Consider the following 21,591-nt stretch of genomic DNA (forward strand, 5'->3'; position numbering starts at 1 on the left):
CCATCATCCCGGCCGGGATCAGGCGACGACGGCCTAGAGGGGGCGGGGCGTAGCGCCGGTGGCGGAAGTTCCGGTGTAGTTTCTCTTTCCGGTTCCTCGCCGTGACTTGTGCAGTTGCTACGTGTCCTTAGCGCGAGCGGTTCGTTCGGTCCCGGAGCCTCAGGTGAGCGCGCTAGCGGCGCCTCCGGGGTGGGGAGGGGGCGCCGCCGCCGCCGCCGCCGCCGCCGCCGCCTCTTCCCCGGGTCCGCCCCTGCGCTGGGGCTGTAACGGGCTGGCGAGCCTCGCTGGGGGCTCGGGGTTCGCTGAGCTAGTGGCCGAGGGCTGGGGCCGGCCTGGAGCCCGCACGCAGCAAACCCATCTTCCCTCCCCCCGGCCTAGGGTGACCAGACAGCAAGTGTGAAAAATCGGGTTGGGGGTGGAGGGTGATAGGAGCCTATATAAGAAAAAGACCCAACAATCGGGACTGTCCCCATAAAATCGGGACATCTGGTCACCCTACCCGGCCCGAGGCTGCTGCACTCCTTAAGTGGAGTGAGTGTCAAGGGAAAAGGGAACGTGAGTCCGGCGAAAGCTTTGGTTATGGCTGGTCTGCAATATCCTAACCATAAACCAGTTCCCCCCCCTTCCCTTTGCCAGATCCACTAGTCTTCCCCCTCTTCCCTCCCGCCCCAGCTTGAGGAGTCATTCCTCTTCTTCAGGGAGAACCCAGCAGTGAATCACAGCAGGGTCCTGCTCCCTGACTACGGCTCCTAGGTGGTGTGGTAATACAAATAATAAAAGCTAGTGTGAATATATCAAATGTTGGGGGATCTAATTCCACAAGGAAAAGGGCAGTAGTTTCATGTGTCTATATGCTTAATAATGGCACCTGACAGCAGTATGTTGCCAAACTGCCCGACTCCCGCTATTGTAGGATGGGTTGCCTTACTAAAAAAACTTCTGATTTGTATTTCATTCAAGGAGATTTGCAAACAAAACTGTAAAACCTGTAGTAGATTTGTAATTCATTGCACCCCTCTAGCAAGTTAAAATTTTGAAAAGGAATAGGTTTTAACTGATAATTTGAAGATATTTGAAAGGTATCACATGGCAGTTGCATCTTGCCCTTTGTAGGTACAAAAACCTCCTTTGCTATCTAGAGTTTAGATTAGGGCTGTTGATTAATTGCAGTTAACTCATGTGATTAACTCAGAAAAATTAATCACAATTAAAAAAAGTAATCGCAATTAATAGCACTGTTAAACAGTAGAATACAAATTGAAATTTATTAAATATTTTTGGATGGTTTTTCTATTTTTTCAAATATATTGATTTCTAATACAACACAGAATACAAAGTGTACAGTGCTCACTTTTTGATTAAATGTTTGTACTGTAAAAATGATAAAAAGAAATAGTATTTTTCAATTCACCTCATAAGTACTTAGTGCAATCTCTTTATTGTGAAAGTGTAACTTACAAATGTAGATTTTTTTTGTTACATAACTGCACTCAAAAACAAAACAATGTAAAACTTTAGAACCTACAAGTCCACTCAGTCCTACTTCTTGTTCAGCCAATCGCTAAAGCAAAGAAGTTTGTTTACATTTAGAGGGGATACTGCCTCCTGTTTCTTGTTTACAATGTCACCTGAAAGTGAGAACAGGCACTTGCATGGCACTTTTGTAGCTGGCATTGCAAGGTATTTACGTGCCAGATATGCTAACCATTCATATGCCCCTTCATGCTTTGGCCACCATTCCAGAGGACATGCTTCTATGCTGATGATGATCGTTTTAAAAAAAAATGCATTAATTAAATTTGCCATTGAACTCCTTGGGGGAGAATTGTATGTCTCCTGTTCTGTTTTACCCAAATTTCATGTTATAGTAGTCTCGGATGATGACCCAGCACATGTTGTTCTTTTTAAGAAGGTTTTCACAGCAGATTTAACAAAATGCAAAGAAAGATACCAATGTGAGATTTCTAAAAATAGCTACAGTACTTGACCTAAGGTTTAAGAAGCTGAAGTGCCGTCAAAATCGGAGAGGGATGAGGTGTGGAACATGCTTTCAGAAGTCTTAAAAGAGCAACACTCCACTGTGGAATCTACAGAACCGGAACCACCAAAAAAGAAAATAAACCATCTGCTGGTGGCATCTGACTCGACGATGATGAAAATGAACATGCGTCGGTCTGCTCTGCTGTGGACAGTAATCGAGCAGAACCCATCATCAGCATGGATGCATGTCCTCTGGAATGGTGGTTGAAGCATGAAGGGACATATGAATCTTTAGCGCATCTGGCATGTAAATATCTTGTGATGCTGGCTACATGTGGACTTGTAGACTCTAAAGTTTTACATTGTTTTATTTTTGAATGCAGTTATTTTTTTATACATAATTCTATATTTGTAAGTTCATCTTTCATGATAAAGAGATTGCACTACAGTACTTGTATTACGTGAATTGAAAAATACTGTTTTGTTAGTGCAGATACTTGTAATAAAAAATAAAGTGAGCACTTTACACTTTGCATTCTGTGTTGTAATTGAAATCAATATATTTGAAAATGTAGAAAACATCAAAAAATATTAAATAAATGGTATTCTATCGTTTAACAGCGTGATTAATTGCACGATTACTGTTTTAATCGTGAGACAGCCCTAATTTAGATCATGACACCCTCACTTAAATGTTTACTGTTGGTTTGTTTTAACTACAACCAGAACAACAAACACTCCTCCTGGAAGTGTGTTCAGTCAACTTATAGATGAAAACTCTAATGTGATAATATATCAGTAAGCCAGTTACATTCAGAATGTATAAATTGGTAACTATAGAAGGAATAATGGAGACAAAAATAGAGGAACACTATGCAGGAGAATGGGAACATCAGTAAGACTCAAAGAGGATGTAAAAATTGGAAGTCAAAGTTCATGGTTCTTTGGATTGATTACTTGACTGTGCCTCCATCTCCTGGATACAAAATACATTGCAACAAAATAGGGATTTTTAACAGCTTTGTAGACTTAAAAAACCCTAGAATCCTGACATTGTGTGTGATTAAAGTGTTAACATTTTCATATTCAGTATTTAATGTACATTAATAAGACCAGCAGAATGGCAAAGGGAGGATTTGCCTCTTTATGTAAGATGTGAAATGATTTTTCAAAATGATTCTTGAAACAATCTATGTATTAACATGTGACACTTTCTCTTGCAGGCAGTCATGGATCAAGTAATGCAATTCGTTGAACCCAGCCGTCAATTTGTAAAAGATTCCATCAGGCTTGTTAAAAGATGCACTAAGCCAGACAGAAAAGGTAAAGTATGCAAGAAGGAAGATTAAAGGGGAAAAAAACGTAGGGCCATAATGCTCATTACACTTTAATTTTCTATCTTATGATATTGTCTGAAACACAAAGAATAGGAAGTTCATGTGTTTAAAGGCAACATGATGTCTATCATGTTGACTGATTCTCAGTTTTGCACTTGTGTAGCAAACAACCTGTTTTGCAGTTTTGTCTGAAAAATCATGAGATGGACTTCATTCTGTGTATAACAACCAATTTGAAAGGGTTCTTTTGTTTGTTTTTTTCTGGTATACATCTTGCTGAAGTCAAACTTGTGATAGCAGTATGGTAGTGAGTTTCTGAAGCAGTCTACACAGCTGAAGTGTTCTGAAATGTAAATTGCTTAATTTCAGAATCCTTTTGATAATGGCTTCTATGGACACTTCACATCCTGATGTTTAGTCTGATCAAATTAATCTTGTCCAGTGTCACTAACTTGATTTTGCTTGTTTTCTTTTGGAAATTGAATGATTTAGTACTTTGTATACAATATTGTCAGTGACTTAAAGCCAGATAAGCTAACTAGAACTTTTAAGTAATATGTGATTCTGTATTTTGTAATCCTGCAAGTATTAATCCCTGGAAACCTAGTATTTCTAAAACTTGGGTTATTTTTAGGAATGAAATAACGGTGTCTTTGTCTCTGGGCATTTACCATCTAAAAGGCACTTCTAACGTGCCTTTTATTTTAACATTGGGAGAAAGGCACAAATCTCTCCATGGTCATTGTAGTAACCTGATCTACTGCATTTTAATTGGTAGGTTTAAATTTACAGGACTAAAGCCTATAACTTCTTAAATTGCAGAATTCCAGAAGATTGCCATGGCAACAGCAATAGGTTTTGCGATAATGGGATTTATTGGTTTCTTTGTGAAATTGATCCATATCCCTATCAACAACATCATTGTGTAAGTAAATCTGATAAAAATGGTAATGCCAGTATCCGAACATGAATAACAAAGTGTTCAGAATTGTATTGATAACTAAACTTAGTATTTCAATGAACATAATCATAAGGCCGCTTTGGTATTCATTTATCCAAGTACTTATGTGGCCCCCATCACTATAGTACAGTATAGTGAGCACTTCAGCAACTTCATCTATATCTTACAAACATTCAGGAGTTTTCAGTAAATCAATTTTGCTCTCAGATATTAGGGCTTCATCTTTTGTTTACTAAGTAATATACTGTAAAATTTTAGTGCTATTCATTGCATTTGTAGATGAGAGAAGATGGCCCAAGATGTTTAGAAGCTAAATGTTGAACATTTAAACACTCCCGGGGAATTCTGTACCACTGTGCAATGCAGAATTTGTGCAGAATTCCATGTTTCCCCTGCGGAACTGGGTTGCAGAGCAGCTGGCTGCCACTAGGGACTGCTGGACTCAGCAGAGTACAGCTTACAGTGAGTGGTGTGCCCAGCCCAGTGGGGATAGAGGCTGCACATTGTGGTTGCCTAGCTTGAGCCTCATTCTCCTGGGGACAGGAGACTGCCTGGGAGACCCAGCTCTGGCAAAGGGTGAGGAAGAGCAGGGTCGCACCACACCACGTCCCCTGGCGGGACAGTAAAGAAATTGGTGGTGCGTGCCGCTGGGCTCTGGGAGGAGGGGTGTGTGGATGTCTGGGCTTGTGGGGAGGGGAGTTCAGGTGTGTGGGATCTGGGGACCCCACACAGCCCCCTCCAGCACTCCTCAATAGGAACTGGGTCGTCAGAGGGTTTCTTTAACTCCTGGGAGAATTCTTTTTAGTCGTTGTATGTATTGTTGACATTTATTTTGAAATAAATTACCAAAATAATTGAAACTGGAGTGCTTTATTTGTCAAAATAAAACAATATCAATATGCAGAATTCCCCCAGGAGTAAATACTTGCCGCATGTTTAGGCAGTACAGTAGTTTGTTTGGATTTTGCATTTTTAACTTGAAATTTCACCAAGTGGCTTGAACACTTGCAGAGAATGTAGTATAAATGAGGCATATAGTTTTGAGAAGTTAATGTCTTTAGATTGTATTGGAAGAAATCACCCAACAGAGCTAATAAATAATAGTACTAAAAATACCTTTATTAAAAGTAAAGCAGTGTTTCCAATTTTATATAACTTTTGTACAATATACCACAATTTGGTATATATTAAGCTTTTGCATATGAACATTGAAGCTTAAATCAATCTGGTAAGTAGCACTACAAAAATCACTGATATTGAAGGTTTCAAACACTTCAGTTAAGATTTCTTAATTGGTTAAAAAAAGCAGTCATTTTGGCAAAGTTGTTCTCAAACCATTTCCCTAGTAGGGATGCATATTACAACAAAAGTTTCAGGACCCCCTCCCATCTAATCAAAGAAAAGAGGGTGACTGTAATCCTTTGACATCTGTTTACTGCCCCTTTGGGAGCAAGAGTGGCATAATCCTCAAATTAAGAAAACTCTCTCCGAGCAAAGATGAGACTAAGGAACTGTGTAATGTCCGTGCTGTTTTTAAGGCATAGTGGGGACTTAGTTCCAGTTAGAATAGGATGATGTAACTTAAGATATCGGTCTTACTTGAAACTGATCAAACTCTCTTGTTCTACAGTGGTGGCTGAACGCTCATCAAGAAGCTCTGTTACCTGAAGTTTGGAGTGATGGACAATGGGCGTGGGGGGGGGGGAGGGGTTTGTTTACTAGTATTCCATAAATCTGTATCTTGTTTACTTACTGCTATAAACCAGGTTAAGATTTAAAACAAGCTTGACATCTGAGTTAATCTCATTTTGTTTTACTGACTCTTTCAAAACTCTAGGTTCAGTAAATAAATAACTGACCACTGCGTGTTGCTCATTGTACGAGATGAGGTAAAGTGACTGAACTGCCTTTCTTGGTTTTTGCTTTCAGTAGTAGAATAATTCCTTACATATTTTGGCCCAGCATCAGGTGGTACTAAAACCCAGTTCTAAATCTGTTCATATTAAATACTAACCTACTGCCATTTTCCTATATTGTGTCTTGTAACCAGGGGAGGGGAGACCCCTACAAAAAGGAATGTGCCTATATAAAGTGCTGTCAGAAGCATAAAGCAAGCTGAAAAGACTTCACTCTAGTCTTTGAGCTGAAGTAATCTTTGGTTTTACTACAAAAATTAGGGTAGTTTTTCAGATCTTGTTCTAAACACCGTCTCTTTAAGAGGCAACAACTGAAATACATACAGATCACACTGTCAGCTGAGGGCCCTTATCCTTCCTTACCAAACAGTTTTGGATTCCACTAATGTCTTTACAGTGCTTTTCAAGATGGTGCAACTTGACACCAACATTAGCACTAAATTTGTTATATACCATCGTGTTTAGCATCTATTCAATGACGTATGCATTCTGTACCCACAAACTCTTTAAAAGAAAATATACCAGTGTGGTTATCACAGCAGTCTCTTAAAATTTTACAAATTAAAATGCAACTTTATCCAGTTGTTTAAAGAACTTGCATGAACTTCTGCATACAAAGCTCATACAGTTGTGACAAATCTAAACTTATTAATCTATAAAAGCTTGCACACTAACAGTTTACTAGCACTTTATTAGTTCAATGCTGCTCACCTTCTGTTAATTAGAAGTTTGTAAATAGTACTTGATGCTGGAAAGTAGAAGTAAAATGGCAGCACAGACAGCAGCATTAAAAGAAATACTCAGCCTGCTATTCTAAACTTCACTGCAGCGGTATTATTTATTGCTGTTTTTCTTTAAAATTTGCAATTAGCTTTTATGTCTACTTCACCTGAGTTATTTTATTAAACATCAGGGTAGAAGATCAGCCTGTTCTAGTCACATTAAACAGCAAAAGGTTTACTTATACAAAACAAGTACTGTAGTACAGCAGTACTGTAAGTCAAGAACATACATAACACATCAATTTAAAATTTGACTTGAGAACAGATTCTTCAACCACTGATTAACAGTAATATTAAAACCTAATATGGACGCACTCCTGCAAGGAGTAAAGTAGGTCAGTCTATGCTCATTAGTCCCTTTCAGTGCTGCTGGTTTAGGAAGTGCAGGTATCCTACACATGGAACTAGAATATGAGAGTCTGTTTTGTCACTACCATCTCCCTAAAGATTTCTCACTTGACTGATTGATCTCCACTGTCTTTCCCATCCCTCTGCTCCTCCAAAAAAAAAAAAAATTTTTTTTTTTACCTGCTGGCACAGTAATTCTGTTTCTGTTAGAGTGAAATTTTCCAACATGTTTAAAGTCTTTGGTTAGCTGAAAGAAAGGCTGTTATAATCTTAAGCATTTTTTGATACCCATTGTCCACAGCAACGGTTCATCTGTTTCTATGGTCACAACTCCAGATTCATCATAGGTATTTGAAGTGCTGACAAGCGTTCCAAACTTTAGTGCATGATTAGCTGTAAATAATAAAAATAATTTAAGTAAACACCAGGGAAATCTCTTTACAAATACATTTAAAAAACAAACTGCCAAATAAGTAAACAAAGTGACATTTATTTCCTCTCTGGTTAAGGAGGTTTACATTTCATGTTGACTGCAATGAGGACAATATACTCTAAAAATCTATATAAATCCTTTTGTCCCCTAAATGTTTATATCTAAACCATTCTTGACTCAATATGTGCCATCTCAAAGGTAATTGTGCATAAATTTAAAAACTAAATCCATTATCTCTACTACAGAATAACAAAGTAAAATACAACCAATCTTAAAGCACAGGCCAGCAACTGACAGTAGCATGTGTGTTTGAATTGAATTGTTATTTTTTCTGCATAAACTAATTGAAAATAAGAATAGGTGAGAGAGAATCCTTCATTTTCCACTGTAGGTTAAGTTAAGAATTCAGCTGTAGTTCAATCATCAATTCACATTTTGAAAATACTGGTGCTTTTGAAAGGCAGCTGAAGGAAACAACTTACATGAATCAAGTACTTTTTTGGCCCAGAGTGATTCATAAACAAAATATAGGCATCATCTCCTTTTGGAATGAAGAAAACCCAGGGGTAGAAGAAAACAGCTGTTTAATAATGCGCAGCAATAGTTTAGGAAGAAAACTGAATGTAGTAGCCAACTGAAATTCCTGCAAGGGGAATTTTAGGTAGACAGAATTGTAATTACTCAAGTTGGAATTTGGCCAAGATAGCAGGGCTGATTCCTTTACACTTGCATGAAGTACCAGGGGATCTTTAAAGGCCAGTATGATTAAAAGAAGAGAAAATTGTCATACTCCTTTACCACCTCCTTTCCACCAATTTAAAAGTTGGGGTATACTTGTACCTTTGCCACATATCTCCCATGCAAGATGATGTACACCACATACATTGGATCTCTAGTCATTAAAGCTTGCTTATATTAGAATTATTATTTTTAGCTTTTAATGTAACTACAGCTGGAATTGAGATACATGAGCAAGGCTCTACATACCAAAGTTTGGGAACCATTATTCTAAGCAATTTCTCTTGTAGCTGAGGTGCTCAGGAAGTGAGCTTGTTCCATGCACAGACCAATGAAGAAGGGGCAAAGGCTATGGGCCATTTTTGTTCTGGGTTACCTTCCACCGCCAAATTGGCAGCAGTTTTCCAGGGAGCGAAGTAGCTTCTTACATTATATAAATGTGGATTCACATTGGCCAGGATCAACCTCTATCCATACCTGCAGCAGCAAGCCAGCTGGAGGGGTGGAAGGGAGCGGGGGGCTTAGAGGGGGAGGGGGTCTTGCAGGGAAGAGGCAGCACCAGGGCAGGGACTGGGGGGAAGGGGTGGTGTGGAGGAGGGGGGCAAGCCGCTGGACAGTCTCAATTCTGACCTGATGCCCAGCTCTAGCTGCTGGCCGCCGGCCCTGAGCATGCTGCACCCCCCAGGCTGCCAAAGCCGGACACCGTGGGACAGGCACTGCCATGAGACACGGCACCGGAGCCCAGCTGCTGCTGCTCAAGATGTACCTGCCAGGTACTGGGCCTGCTGCCTCAGGGGACAGGACGGGGCCCAGGCTTGGAGCCCCCGCCGCACGCATGGGCCTGCCCTTCCTGCGGGGACCTGGCCTGAGAGGATAGAGATGGGCTCCCAGATCTTCTCACCCATTCCTGCTTCCTAATCGCCGGGCTCACTGACTTTCATCCCTCCACTCCCTGACTGGTCAGCCAGGCAGAGGGCCCTGCTCCTTGGCACTTCATGGACACTCTATCCCCTGCCAGGCACCGACTTTCTTACTTTCTCCCCCTTCCCCCTGACTCTCCCTTCTTGCTGCTCCCAGCCTGGTCTGCAGACTTTTTATCCTATTTAAAGCACTCCAGGCTCTGCCAAAAATTGGATTTCCTTTTCTTTGACATGTTTCCTGGCTTCATAGCCCCAGCCGGGGGGAAGCGGTTGCAGCTGCTGTGAATGGAGGCTGGGGCCCTGGCTGCGCTTTATAAGCTGCCCAGCGGGCGCTGGGAAGAGGCAAAGCGCCTCCAAAGCGGTTTGGGGCTTGGCTTGGCCCCGTGTGAATGCATCTCTGTCTCCACTCCAGATCCATACAACCCTGTCCTGTTGTATCTGCATCCGCTCCACTATCCTCAAAAAGATCCACAGATTTGCAGGGCTCTCTATATAAAGATTATAAAGTCCATCCATGTGTATTTTAAGATCAGTATGTTCTGTACCAATTTCTGTTTAGCAAGAGCATGAACGCCAAGATTATCCCCAATTTCTGCTAAGCAGTATCACTAGGCTAAGGCCTTTGCAAGCCACATTAGAGGAAACTATTTACAAGATGTGCTTATTTTATCCATCAGTTACATTATTACTAGCTGATGGGTAAAATAAGCAAATAATACATAAAATGGTAGCACGATCTACATGTCAGGGTACAGGAAGACCTTCGGAAACAGAGCTCAGGAGTGTGTAGAGACCAGCAAGACCCTGTCTGTGGTCTCTACGCCCTGTCAACTTATGCAGCAAAAATGCATCAGTTCTGGTGGATCTGAAGCTGGACCCCTCTGGATTTGCAATTAAGTGGCCCAATGTAAATGAAAAAGTCTTTGCTTTCTGGGAGCATAAAGCATGGAAAGTTACATCTATCAACTAAGTAGTGGGCTGCTTTATCTGCAGCCCAAGGCCCAAAGAAATTTCCATTGCAGACATGAATGTGGGCTGGGCAGTTCATGTGCATTGACTGGCTCCTTGCCTCCCACAACTCACTATGCGGGACTCTCTCCCTCATCTTAATTCACAAACTAGAGGAGTTGCCATAAATCTAGGGCAAAACAATCTCTCTGCATAGCCTCAAGAAGTAGGACAGACAAGAACTAGGCCTAACTTTATAATGTACTTATTTTAAAGTGATTCTTCCTCAGGTCAAACCTTCAGTTGCTGCACCTATAAGCCCTACCCTCACTTTAGTTGCTGACTTAGGACTGTTAAGGAGAGACTTCTCTCCTCTGTCAGCATTCATTATGGTAGTGTCTAATTCACACAGCCCCTTCAAAATTCTTCCCTGAGTCGCTAAAGGTCTTGGAAACCTTTTGGATCATGGAGTGGTCTGCGTTTTTTACTCCCCCACCCTGATGACATTCCCCCACAGCATGACTGCCATACAGGAAATTCAACAGCAAAGAGCTACTGTGTTAGTCAAGACCATACCCGCCCCAAACTGATTACCTACGGTGGTGAGCTGGAGCCGGTTCGCACCGGTTCGCGGGAACCGGTTGTTAAATTTAGAAGCCCTTTTAGAATCGGTTGTCCCACAACCGATTCTAAAAGGGCATTTAAATTTAACAAGCGCTCCCCGCCGCGGCCCCAGCTCACCTCAGCTCTGCCTCCTCCCATGAATGCTCAGCCCTGCTTCTCCTCCCCCCTGCTACCTGTGAATCAGCTGTTTGTGCGGGAAGCCTGGGAGGGCTGAGAAGCAAGCAGGCTTCCTGCTCAGGCCCAGGAAGATGGAGCTAAGGTAGGGGGTGGGGGGAGTGAGGAGGGCCATACGCCCTGGTCCATCTCCAGCCGCGTCCCCACCCGACCCCGCGTCCCCGCCAACCCGGCTCTGGACGCGGCCATCCCTGACTCCGGCCGGCCGCCCTCCCCGGCTCCAGCCACAGCCCTGCCCGCCCGGCTCCGGCTGCAGCCCCGGCTGCCTGGCTCCTGCTGTGGCGCGACATGGCCTGGCTCCGGCAGTGCGGGTCCGGCCGTGTCCCTGCATCCACAGCTGCCCGGCTCCGGCCATGGCCCTCCCCAGCCGCCTGGCTCCTGCCGCGTCCTCCGGCCCCGGCTGCGCGACTCCGGCCCCACGACTCCTGCTCCGTCCCCACGTCCCCTGGCTCTGGCCGCCTGGCTCCTGCTGTGGTGCGATGCAGCCCAGCTCCGGCAGCACGCGTCTGGGTGCGGCGGCTGGCGCATCCCCAGCTGCCCGGCTCTGGCCACGTCCCCGGCTCTGGTTCCGGGCACGGCGGTGGCCCGGCCCCGTGGCTCCAGCCGCAGCCCTCCCTGGCTCCGGCCGGTCACCCGCCTCCCGCCGCGTCCCCTGGCCCCGCGTCCCCGGGCTCTGGCTGCGCAACTCCTGCCCCCGCCCCACGTCCCCAGGCTCCAGCCCTGTGTCCCCAGCCCCCCAGCTCCGGCCATGGCCGGACTGTAGCGTAGCCAGCCACGTCCAGTCAGCGTGGTAAGGGGGCAGGGAGCGGGGGGGGGGGGGGTTGGAGAGGGGGCAGGGGAGTTCGGGGGGTGATGGGGAGGTGGATAGGGGTTGGGGCGGTCAAAGGGCAGGGAACAAGGGGATTGAATTGGGGCAAGGATCCCGGGGGGGCAGTCAGGAAGGAGCAGGGGTTGGATGGGTCAGTGGGAGGCAGTCAGAGGCAGGGGTTCCAGGGGCAGTCAGGGGACAGAGAGAAGGGGTGGTTGGATGGGGCAGGGGTCCCGGGGGGCCATCAGGAATCCTGGGGAGGGACAGGATCCCGGACATGAGGGTAAAGACGCTCCAGACCTTTCAAGAACCGGGCCACCATGTCGTGAACGAAGACCGATCTTTCTTGGAACGGGGAGGAGGGGAGTGTGGAAAACCAAAATAGCGACCAGATGGACCCTGATCAATGACAGGAACAAGCCCTGATGTTTGAGGAGCAGAAGATAATCCAGGATCACCTGCAGCGAGGCCTGCTCCGCCCGGATGCACCAATCCGAAGCTCAGCATGTGAATCTTTTCCACTTCTCCCAGTAAGTCGCTCTGGTGGAGGGCTTTCTGCTACCCAGCAAGACGTGTTGCACCTGGGTCGAACAGTCACGCTCTTCCGCATTCAGCCATGCAGTCAAGTGCAATGCCTTCAGGTTCGGGTGCAGGAGACTGCCATGGTTCTGGGACAGCAGGTCCGGCCAGAGAGGGAGTCGCAGCGGCGCAGCTACCGAAATGTCCAGCAGCATGCCGAACCAGTGCTGGTGAGGCCACTCGGGGGCTATCAGGATAACCCTCACCCTGTCCCATTTGAGCTTCACGAGGACTCTGTGGATCAACAGCACCAGTGGGAAGGCGTACATCAGGGCTCCTGACCACGGAAGCACGAAAGCATCTGACAGGAAACCCCTGTCCATCCCCCAGAGCGAACAGAACACATGACATTTCCTGTTCTGGTGGGATGCAAACAAGTCCACCTGGGGAGTTCCCCACTTTCGGAAGATCATACTGGCTGCCTCTGGATGGAGCGAGCACTTGTGGCGAGACGAGATGGTTCTGCTGGGGCGATCTGCTAGCACATTCTTGGTCCCGGGCAGGTGCGCGGCTACCAGATGAATGGCATGCCACACACAAAAGTCTCAAAGGCTGAGAGCTTCTTGGCAAAGGGCCGACGACTTGGCTCCGCCCTGCCTGTTGATGTAATACATTGCAGCGGTATTGTCCGTGAGGCTCTGCACCACCTTGCCCCTCAGGTGGGGCAAGAACACCTGGCAGGCCAGGCAGACCACCCACAGCTCCCTGACATTAGTGTGAAGGGCCAGATCGTCTCTCAGCCAGCGGCCTTGAGTGCTGAACTTGCCCAGGTAGGCTCCCCAGCCCAGGTATGAAGCATCTGAGACCAGGGTCAGGGTTGGGGCTGCGAAGGTAACACCCTCCAACACTGACCCAGGGTTCAACCACCACTCCAGGGATGACAGGATGTGATCCAGCACTATAACTACCCGGTCTAGATCGTGTCTGTTGGGGGTGTAAACCGACACCAACCATGTTTGCAGATGCAGGAGATGGAGCTGGGCATGACTAACCACGTATATACAGGCAGCCATGTGGCTCAGCAACCGCAGGCAGGTGTAGGCCGTAATGAGCGGATGGTTCTTCACATGGGAGATCAGGTCCGACACGACCTGAAAACATCCCTCCGGGAGGAAGGCCCTGGCTCGCATGGAGTTGAGAACCGCCCCTATGAACTCTATGCATTGGACTGGCCGTAAGGTGGATTTTTTCTTGTTTATCAACAGGCCCAGGTGGAATGCACCAGATCGAAGCTTCTCTGCACTTGATCCTGAGACCTGCCCTTGATGAGCCAATTGTCGAGATATGGGAAGACCTGGACCCCTCGACGTCTGAGGTGAGCCGCCACTGGCGCCATACATTTCGTGAAGACCCTTGGGGCCAATGAGAGGCCAAAGTGGAGCACCGTAAATTGGAAATGGTGTTCACCCACTATAAAACAGAGGAAATGTCTGTGATCTTGGAATTTGGAGATATGGAAATAGGCGTCCTTCAAGTCGAGGGCAGCATACCAGCCTCCCAGATCCGAGGGGGGGGATGATGGAGGCCAGGGAGACCATGCGAAATTTCAACTTTTTGAGAGACTTATTGAGGCGTTGCGGGTCCAAAACTGGTCTGAGGCCCCCTTTTGTTTTCGGGATTGGGAAATAACGGGAGTAGAAACCTTTCCCTGCCATGTGCTGAGGGACCTCCTCCACTGCCCCCATGCGCAGGAGGTTTTTGACCTCTTGAACGAGTAGTTGCTTGTGAGAAGGGTCCCTGAAGAGGGACGGGAGATGGGAGGAAGGGGCAGCCATAAATTGCAGGGCATAACCTTGAGATGCTATGTCCAGCACCCAACAGTCCGAGGTGACTTGGGACCAGGCCGAACAGAAGGAACAAAGACGGTTGAAGAGTGGGGTGGATCCTGGAAGGTGATTGGGGTGTCGCTCTCAACCGCACCCTCAAAAGAAGCGCTTTTGGTCCCTGGGGTGCAGTTCCCTCTGCCTTGACCTCTGAGCGTGCCTCTTGAACCGAGCCTAGTGCTGTTGGTACCACCAGCTGTTGCTCCGAGGCGGCGGCTGATGAGTGGTGTGAAGGGGGCATTGCTATAACCAGCACTCCCCACACGCTCAAAGAAGGCCTCTGTGCTGGCCACTGGCCGTGTTGCCAAGTCGTTGCCGTTGATGTTGACACGGCCTCAGGTGCCCATTCGTGCCGGTGCAGTCTAGGCAAGGGGCTGAACTGGGCTTCTGTGCTGGAGGAATCTCCTTCTGGTGACCACGGTGGGGCAGTCAATGCCTGAGTTTGTTTGCTGACCGTTGCCGTCGGAGACCAGTGCCCAGCACAAGGTGACTGGTGCCTGTATCGAGGGGACTGGTGCCGGGGGAACCGGGGGTGCAATGAAGAGCGCTCCCACGAGGCAGGCGATCAGGACGTGTGCCGAGAGGATGACTGGCAGGAGGGTGAATGGCGTCGGTAGTACAGAGATTGGCGACTTCCTCTAGGCAATCCGCGTTGAGATGGCAGGGACTGCAAACGTGGCACCAGTGACTGAGGGCGAGCCCCACAGGGTCTGGGCTGTGACTCCAGTGATCTGCGGTGCGGCGGTGGAGAGCGCTGCTTCGTCTTGGGAGATTGGCGGCACTCCACTGCTCCCTGAGTGGTCTTAGCAGCTGGCTTGCCCTCGTGGGAAGCCTTTGCTGGTTCCTGAGGCACGTGCTGCATCGGCGGTGCAGGCGGAGGCCTGTGCTCAGTGCTGGGGGAGCCTGTGAAAGCGTCGGTGCTGTCAAGGTTTTAGATCCCATGCCGCTCCCAGGAGTTGGTGGTGGACCTTTCACGGGGCTAAGGACCCCAACTGGGGAAGTACGAGCGTGCAGCTCCGGAGTGGCCGGGCAGCCCGTAGTGGGTCCCTTGCCCGATGATCCATGGCCCTTTTTGCCTGGTGCCGGGGAGCTATGCTTTTTGGTCTTCTCTTCGGGCACCAGTGACGGGGGTGCACTGCGCACAAAGGCCGATGTACTTCGTGAGTCCTGGTGGGGTTGCATGGAGGCCGGACGCAGGGCGAACTCCATGAGGAGCACCTGTAGCCGAATATCCCGCTCCTTTTGCATGCAGGGCAGGACGTTTTTACAAATTCGGCACTTCTCTGTAATGTGTGATTCCCCCAAGTACTTGAGGCATAGGCCTGTGGCAGTCCATGCAAGGCTTAAACCCTGGAGCCTGGTGCATGTCCCTCCTGGGGTGAAGTCCCCTCTGGGACCCTAACTGCTAACTACTAACTAAACTTAACACTAACTACTATAGACAAACTATTGACAAGGCCCTAAGGCTCGAAGTCAGTAGACGAAAAACCTCTAGCCCTTGCAATGCAAGGAAAGGCGTTCTGACTAACTCCCATGGGCGGTAAGAAGGAACTGAGAGGGCGTAGGGTCAGCAGCGCCTGATGTACCAGCATCTGAGCGCGGCACTCAAAGGGGTGCCACTGCTGACCCTATGGATACCGCTAAGGTAAAAATCTCTGATGACTGCGCACATGGGTGCACGCACACCTAGAATGGAATCGACATGAGCAAGCACTCAAAGAAGAACACAGGTTATAGTTCCAGGAGGGCTGTATCAGACAAAAACTACTCCCGAGGGAATTCTGAGCCAAAAATTTGAAAATTCTGCACCAAAAAAATAAAAATTCTGCACACAATACTTTAAAATTCTGCAAATTTTGTCAATGAATAAATGTGAAGGCTCCAGCATGGCAGTAGTGGGAAGCACAGGACACTGGCTGCATGGAGGTGGGCGATCACCTTGCAGCTCCCCCATGGGACATGGACTCGGCGGTGAGACTGTACCTGACCCTGACACAGTGCAAGGGCCAGGCCCGCCCCAGAAACACTTGCCCCTAGGTGTGTGCAGACAGGCTCAGCCCGGCGGGATCCAAATGTGGACAGACTTATTGTGGGGGAATCCAGATGTGGACTGAGAGGATTCTATGTGGGGCAATCTGGGTGCGGGGGTGTCCGAGTGCGCGGGGGGGTTTCTGGATGCACAGGGGCTCATCGAGGGGATTCCAGGTGCAGGGGCAATGGGACTCTGCAAGGGCATCCAGGTGAAGATGGCTGGTGCTCAGCAGGGGGGTCTGGGCAGTGCATTTCTGAACTTTCATGCTAAAAATTGATGATCAAGTTAAACATTTATATGATCAAGTCAGCTTGTAGAAGCTGTTTATGATCTGAAATGTCATAAAATTTCTTTACACTGTCTCACAGACATTTAATTTTGTCATCTTTGAATATAGTACACAGATTATACATTGCAGCTTTAGGGAAAAACACAAAAAAACCCTAAATAACCTATCTGTTGATCAGCCCAGGACTTTTCCTCTATAAATCTGATGGTTTAATAGTAGTATTTATTGCACCTTGCTTAATATTATGAAAATGATTCCTATTGTTTCATCTCCAAGTATGAAACAAAGGCTCAGTAACAAAGCAAGCATTAAGAACCTGTCAGTTTAATAAAACAAAACTGGAAGCAGCACATCTTCATGAATAAAATGTTAAAAATGAAGTAAGATAAAAGAGGGACAAGTCTCCCTAATATCCCTGGGACCAGCACAGCGACAACACTACAAACATAAGTTAAAAGAAAGATTGTCAGTAATAACTTCCTTTCTATCCAATAGGGGGAGCCTTTTATCTTCATCTACACAGGATTTTCTTCTTTGCAAGGATGGAAACAGAGGTGAACATGCAAAAGGATATAAACAACACTTTATTGATTCACACAGTTCAAATGGAAAAGTTCAAATGATTTGCTTTCACACCCACCCAACATTTCAACTAGTGTAATTAAGAAAGCACATTTTTAAGACAGCAAATGAGCAGTAATGTGTGGCGAAGTAGAGTTGAGCTGGCAAAGGTAACAGAACGAATGCAGCTTCTATGTTTAACTGTTAGTCTTGCAGGGAAAATTTATTACATCCTAATGTTTGTGTCACAACATCATGATGCTAGGTTATAATATTCTCAAAGTATCAGAAAATAGAAACAGTAAAGTTCTATTTGTTAATATCTGATCCCTTCATTCCCTGGCCAATGCAAGATTATTCACCATAGTCCATGTTTTTATGTTGTATCAAATCTAGCTTGAAAAGTCCCAAGTAATGGCTCATCAACTCTTTTTAGGAAGTTTTTTCTGCTATTCACTCCAATTAAATTTTCCTTTTTTAGTGCCATCCCATTACTGCTATTTATACCTCCATATAGACCTAGGCAGAGAACAGAAAATAATATAGCAGAAAATAATTGAGGGGATTTTGAGATTTCAAAATCTGTTTTCATTCAGTTTCAGAACAGAAAAATTGCTTTTTCTATTTTGACTTTATTTTATAATTATAATATAGAATAAGAACATTTATAGTGAAAGTCATTTCAAAAGGAAAAATTAAAAGTTTATATCCAATAATGTTGAAACATCTTGTTTTGATCTTGGAAGTTTTTTTCCTCCTTTTTCCCCCTTGGAATTGGAATTTTGGTGAAAATGAAACGATTTTGCAAAGTGTTTCAATTCAGATGGAACTGAATTTTCTGATGGAAAACCCTTCTGCTGAATTTCTTCTGACAAGTTCTACCCCTACGTGCTATATTATTTTTTCATATCCTTCCATCTGTAAAGCCAAGCTACTCTAATACCATGAGTCTAATTGTCCAGGCTTCCAATGGAAAGAAAGTATAACATATATTTTCAAACTGTAAAAATTACCTAAAAGGAACTCTGCCATCTGTGATGCTGTGCTTTTAATGTGTGATATCACAAGACTTTCCAGGGCTAAAAGCAAATGCTAATCTGCCTTTGGAAAAGTGGGGATCTCTTTCAAAAGTGTATCTTTTCCACTGATAAAAACCTCCCATTTCTAGCCTCGGTGAATCACAGCCTGTCTCTGGTGTACAAAGGAATATTGCTTTGTCATTTGGGGGAAAGTCAATATTTGGGGGGGGAGAAGGAAACAGTTCTCTGGTGTTTTTTGTATGATATGACAGCCAGGTATTTGGAATGCTGGCAATAATGTAGAAAGAGATGGATTAGTGGGGTTGATGATAGTGGAGACTTTTGAAGGGGCATGATACATATAATTTATTACATGGAGATCACTACTACATATGTACATATTCTTTGGTATATTTTAACCTCTAATGATCAAATTATAAACAAAGCCTCACATAATCTGTGGTAAACTCAGTGTTGGCAACTCATGATTTCATTGTAGGTCTTGTGATATTTCGTGTTCTTCGTAAAGCCCCAGTCCCAGGGGACATGTGGTTAGGTGATAATCTCAGCCTTTATTTCAACCAACCAACCAACCAAGTTGCTGGCCCTCGTGGCTGCACAGAAAAGCTTGAAAATGTGACCCAAGGCCACTGTAAAGTTTCAGAAACCAGAGGACAAATAAAAAGAACAGAACATTTATTTTTAAAATCCTTATGATTTTAATCTAATCTGATGATGTACTGGGGCTTTACTCATGATTTATGAACTGGCAATGCTGAACGCTAGATCTAAATTGTGCTGCCAAGCCACCTGTTTTCTGTGGTTCCACAGCACGGCAGACTGGACATTCATCTGCAACATCAGAACAATTAAAACAATTGAGTGGGGTTTTTTATTATTATTAAATTATAACCCTCAGCCGCAATACAGCTTCATTGTGCTAAGCACTATAAAAACAAAGAGGAAATGGCAGTCCCTGATCCAAAGAATGGGATTTCAAATATTGTATAAATTTTAATAATTGTATGTATTCATATTTTAATATGAATAACCCTTTAAGGTTACTTTCATGGTTCCCATGTGTCATAAGTAGTATTGTTTAAAGATGAGGTTCATTCCTGTTTGGAGAGGCCTGCATAGGCCTATGCACCTCTTACAACTCACTTAAATCCTCAAAATATCATGAGTGGGAAATAAAGGATGCATAGCCCTCTGCACAAGGAAGCATTTCACTTTAATACACCATTGGATATGGCATGTAGTGGAGCTGGCCACCCCCTGAGTGCCCCCTTTTGACTAGAGGTAGCTCTGCAGTGCTCCGCCCCCGTTGTTTCCTTCACAGGGTTCCTTAAACTCAAAAGTCCAAAGGAAATAAAAACAGTCTCCAAGGGGGTCCAATTTATTCAGTCTTCAAGCACACACTGGCCTTTCAGGCCTGAACACCAGCTCAATGTCTCTTTCCCCTTAGTTGGCGGGATTCTAGCTCTCTTTCTCAGAGCTTGGCACAGCTCAAAATCTCTGCAAGAGCTAATCTTGCTTTGCTGCGGCCGCCACCCCTCACCCCCCGCCATAACTTCACAGTTTTCTATTTCTAGAACCACCCCCATCCCCTGCTGCTTTTTATAGGGAATCAGCTACTTTCCCAAGGTGTGACTCCTTTAGTACTCAGGGTTGGCTAGCCTCAGGCCCTCCAGCCATTAAGGGGAGAGCCATTCTGTTACATGGCACAAGGGAATCCTGAAATTAATCTTAAAGGGTTAACTGAACACAGTATTCTCCAAACTAGTTAATTGCATAAATAAATAGCACTAGGTAAGAAATGACATTTTGGGGTGGTGGCGGCAGTGAAGTTTCTGAAGAATATTATAATTATTGCCATAGGTTATTAGTATTACCATAGCACCTCGGACATCCAGTTACAGACCAGGATCCTTCTGTGCTAAGTAATGTACAAACAGAGAACAGAGATTACAATGATAGACCTCTCCCAACATTAGCAGTTATCGATGCAAATCAGTATTGTCCAAATGGGGAAAGGGGCAGGTTTAGTGGGGAAATTAAACACTGGGTGTGGGAGGACAAAGAGCCAAATTGACCCCCAACTCTCTCTCCAGTCGTTTAATGAATCAGGTCCACAACATTTAGGCCCTCATCCTGTGGCTGCCACAAAAGAATTGGGGCCTTACTTTGACCCAGAAGTGTTGGAGAGTCCAATACCTTTGTGACCAGAAAGGTTGTTATGGTGAAGTGTCTGCCTCCCTTTCTCCTTCCTCCTCTTCCCAGTTCTGTGTCTCAATTACTTCCTGCAATATGTAAGGTCACACCTTGCCAGTTTCCATTATTGCAAATAGGCGCCAGGGTATAAGCACAATGCCTCCAGTGGCATAGATATGTGGAATATCAGAAATAATTAATAATTAATTACAAGCCTTATTAAAATGCATGCACTCCTCTCTCTTTCCCCCTAGGCAAATGTTGCATTAAAAGTGATAGAAAATTAAGATCAATAAGCTGAAACATACGTTAAAGTGAAATATTGAATTACAATTTGCTATCCTATTACAATTTATCTGGAGAGGATTTCCCTGAAGTCCTGTGTAAAGAGCAAAAAAATCTGCATTTAAATGGGAATATGTTAGTAATGCATGAGCTTGTGCTTTGCAGGTCACCGTGTGCCTGCAGAAGAGCAAGCATTCACTTTACTATTTATTTTTAAAAAATTATAAGGTTACAGCCTGATTCTCCTCTCACCTCCAATGTTTTTACCCTTGTGTAACTTGACTGACTTTGATTTATACTGGTGTAAATGAAAGGAAATATCAGGCCCTTAATCTCGATGTGCTGAAAACTGCAAGTCCTAAATAAAATAAAACATGAACTGCAATTTTCTACAGAGCTGTATGGAGAACAGCAATTGTTTCTTGGAGACTTTCAGACTTTTGCTTTATTCCAGTTTGGAATGAATACCATACATTTGGAAATTCTCTGTAAACTAGAATTTAAAATTTTTTAAAACCAAAATGGTTCACTTCGATCTTTTCAAAATGGAATTCCAACAGGCAGGCTGACAGGCTCTCAGACTATTGGCACAGCTGGGGCTTCCAGGCTCTTGACTCCCTTTATCCCACCATGCCCTCCCAATCTCACTGTGCTGGTGAAACTTTAATCCCTGTCACCGACATACACAGTTGTGTTTTTTGATGAACTAAAGGGGAGAATGCAAGTTAAAAGGTATCAAATGTGTCTCCCTTCATTAAAAAGAAGAACAGGAGTACTTGTGGAACCTTAGAGACTAACAAATTTATTAGAGCATAAGCTT

General features: G+C 45.1%; 2 protein-coding genes across 6 annotated transcripts in view; one reads left to right on the forward strand and one right to left on the reverse strand.

Moving 5' to 3' along the window:
* Positions 1-17: 17 nt before the first annotated feature.
* Positions 18-6,067, forward strand: SEC61G (SEC61 translocon subunit gamma). Its single transcript, XM_034761280.1, has 4 exons — positions 18-163; positions 3,204-3,303; positions 4,140-4,242; positions 5,909-6,067. The coding sequence occupies exons 2-4, from the start codon at positions 3,210-3,212 to the stop codon at positions 5,916-5,918; spliced, it is 207 nt and encodes a 68-aa protein (XP_034617171.1). The 5' UTR covers positions 18-163; positions 3,204-3,209; the 3' UTR covers positions 5,919-6,067.
* A 521-nt stretch (positions 6,068-6,588) lies between these two features.
* The window catches only part of TPK1 (thiamin pyrophosphokinase 1), a 495,971-nt gene continuing 480,968 nt past the window's right edge, over positions 6,589-21,591 (reverse strand). For all 5 annotated transcript variants that reach the window (XM_034761276.1, XM_034761275.1, XM_034761279.1 and 2 more), the window contains one exon: positions 6,589-7,717. In XM_034761276.1, coding sequence (XP_034617167.1) covers positions 7,587-7,717 — 131 coding nt within the window. In that variant the 3' untranslated portion in view covers positions 6,589-7,586. The remainder of the gene's footprint in view (positions 7,718-21,591) is intronic.

The sequence above is a fragment of the Trachemys scripta genome, chromosome 2, assembly GCF_013100865.1.
Source record: "Trachemys scripta elegans isolate TJP31775 chromosome 2, CAS_Tse_1.0, whole genome shotgun sequence".
Lineage (NCBI taxonomy): Eukaryota > Metazoa > Chordata > Testudines > Emydidae > Trachemys > Trachemys scripta.

What these genes read in the sequence shown, in the direction of transcription:
- SEC61G (XM_034761280.1), top strand. Translation starts at nt 3,210, where the DNA reads ATGGATCAAGTAATGCAATTCGTTGAACCCAGCCGTCAATTTGTAAAA. An exon ending in CACTAAGCCAGACAGAAAAG is followed by an intron (nt 3,304 to 4,139) that starts GTAAAGTATGCA and finishes CTTAAATTGCAG; the next exon opens with AATTCCAGAAGATTGCCATG.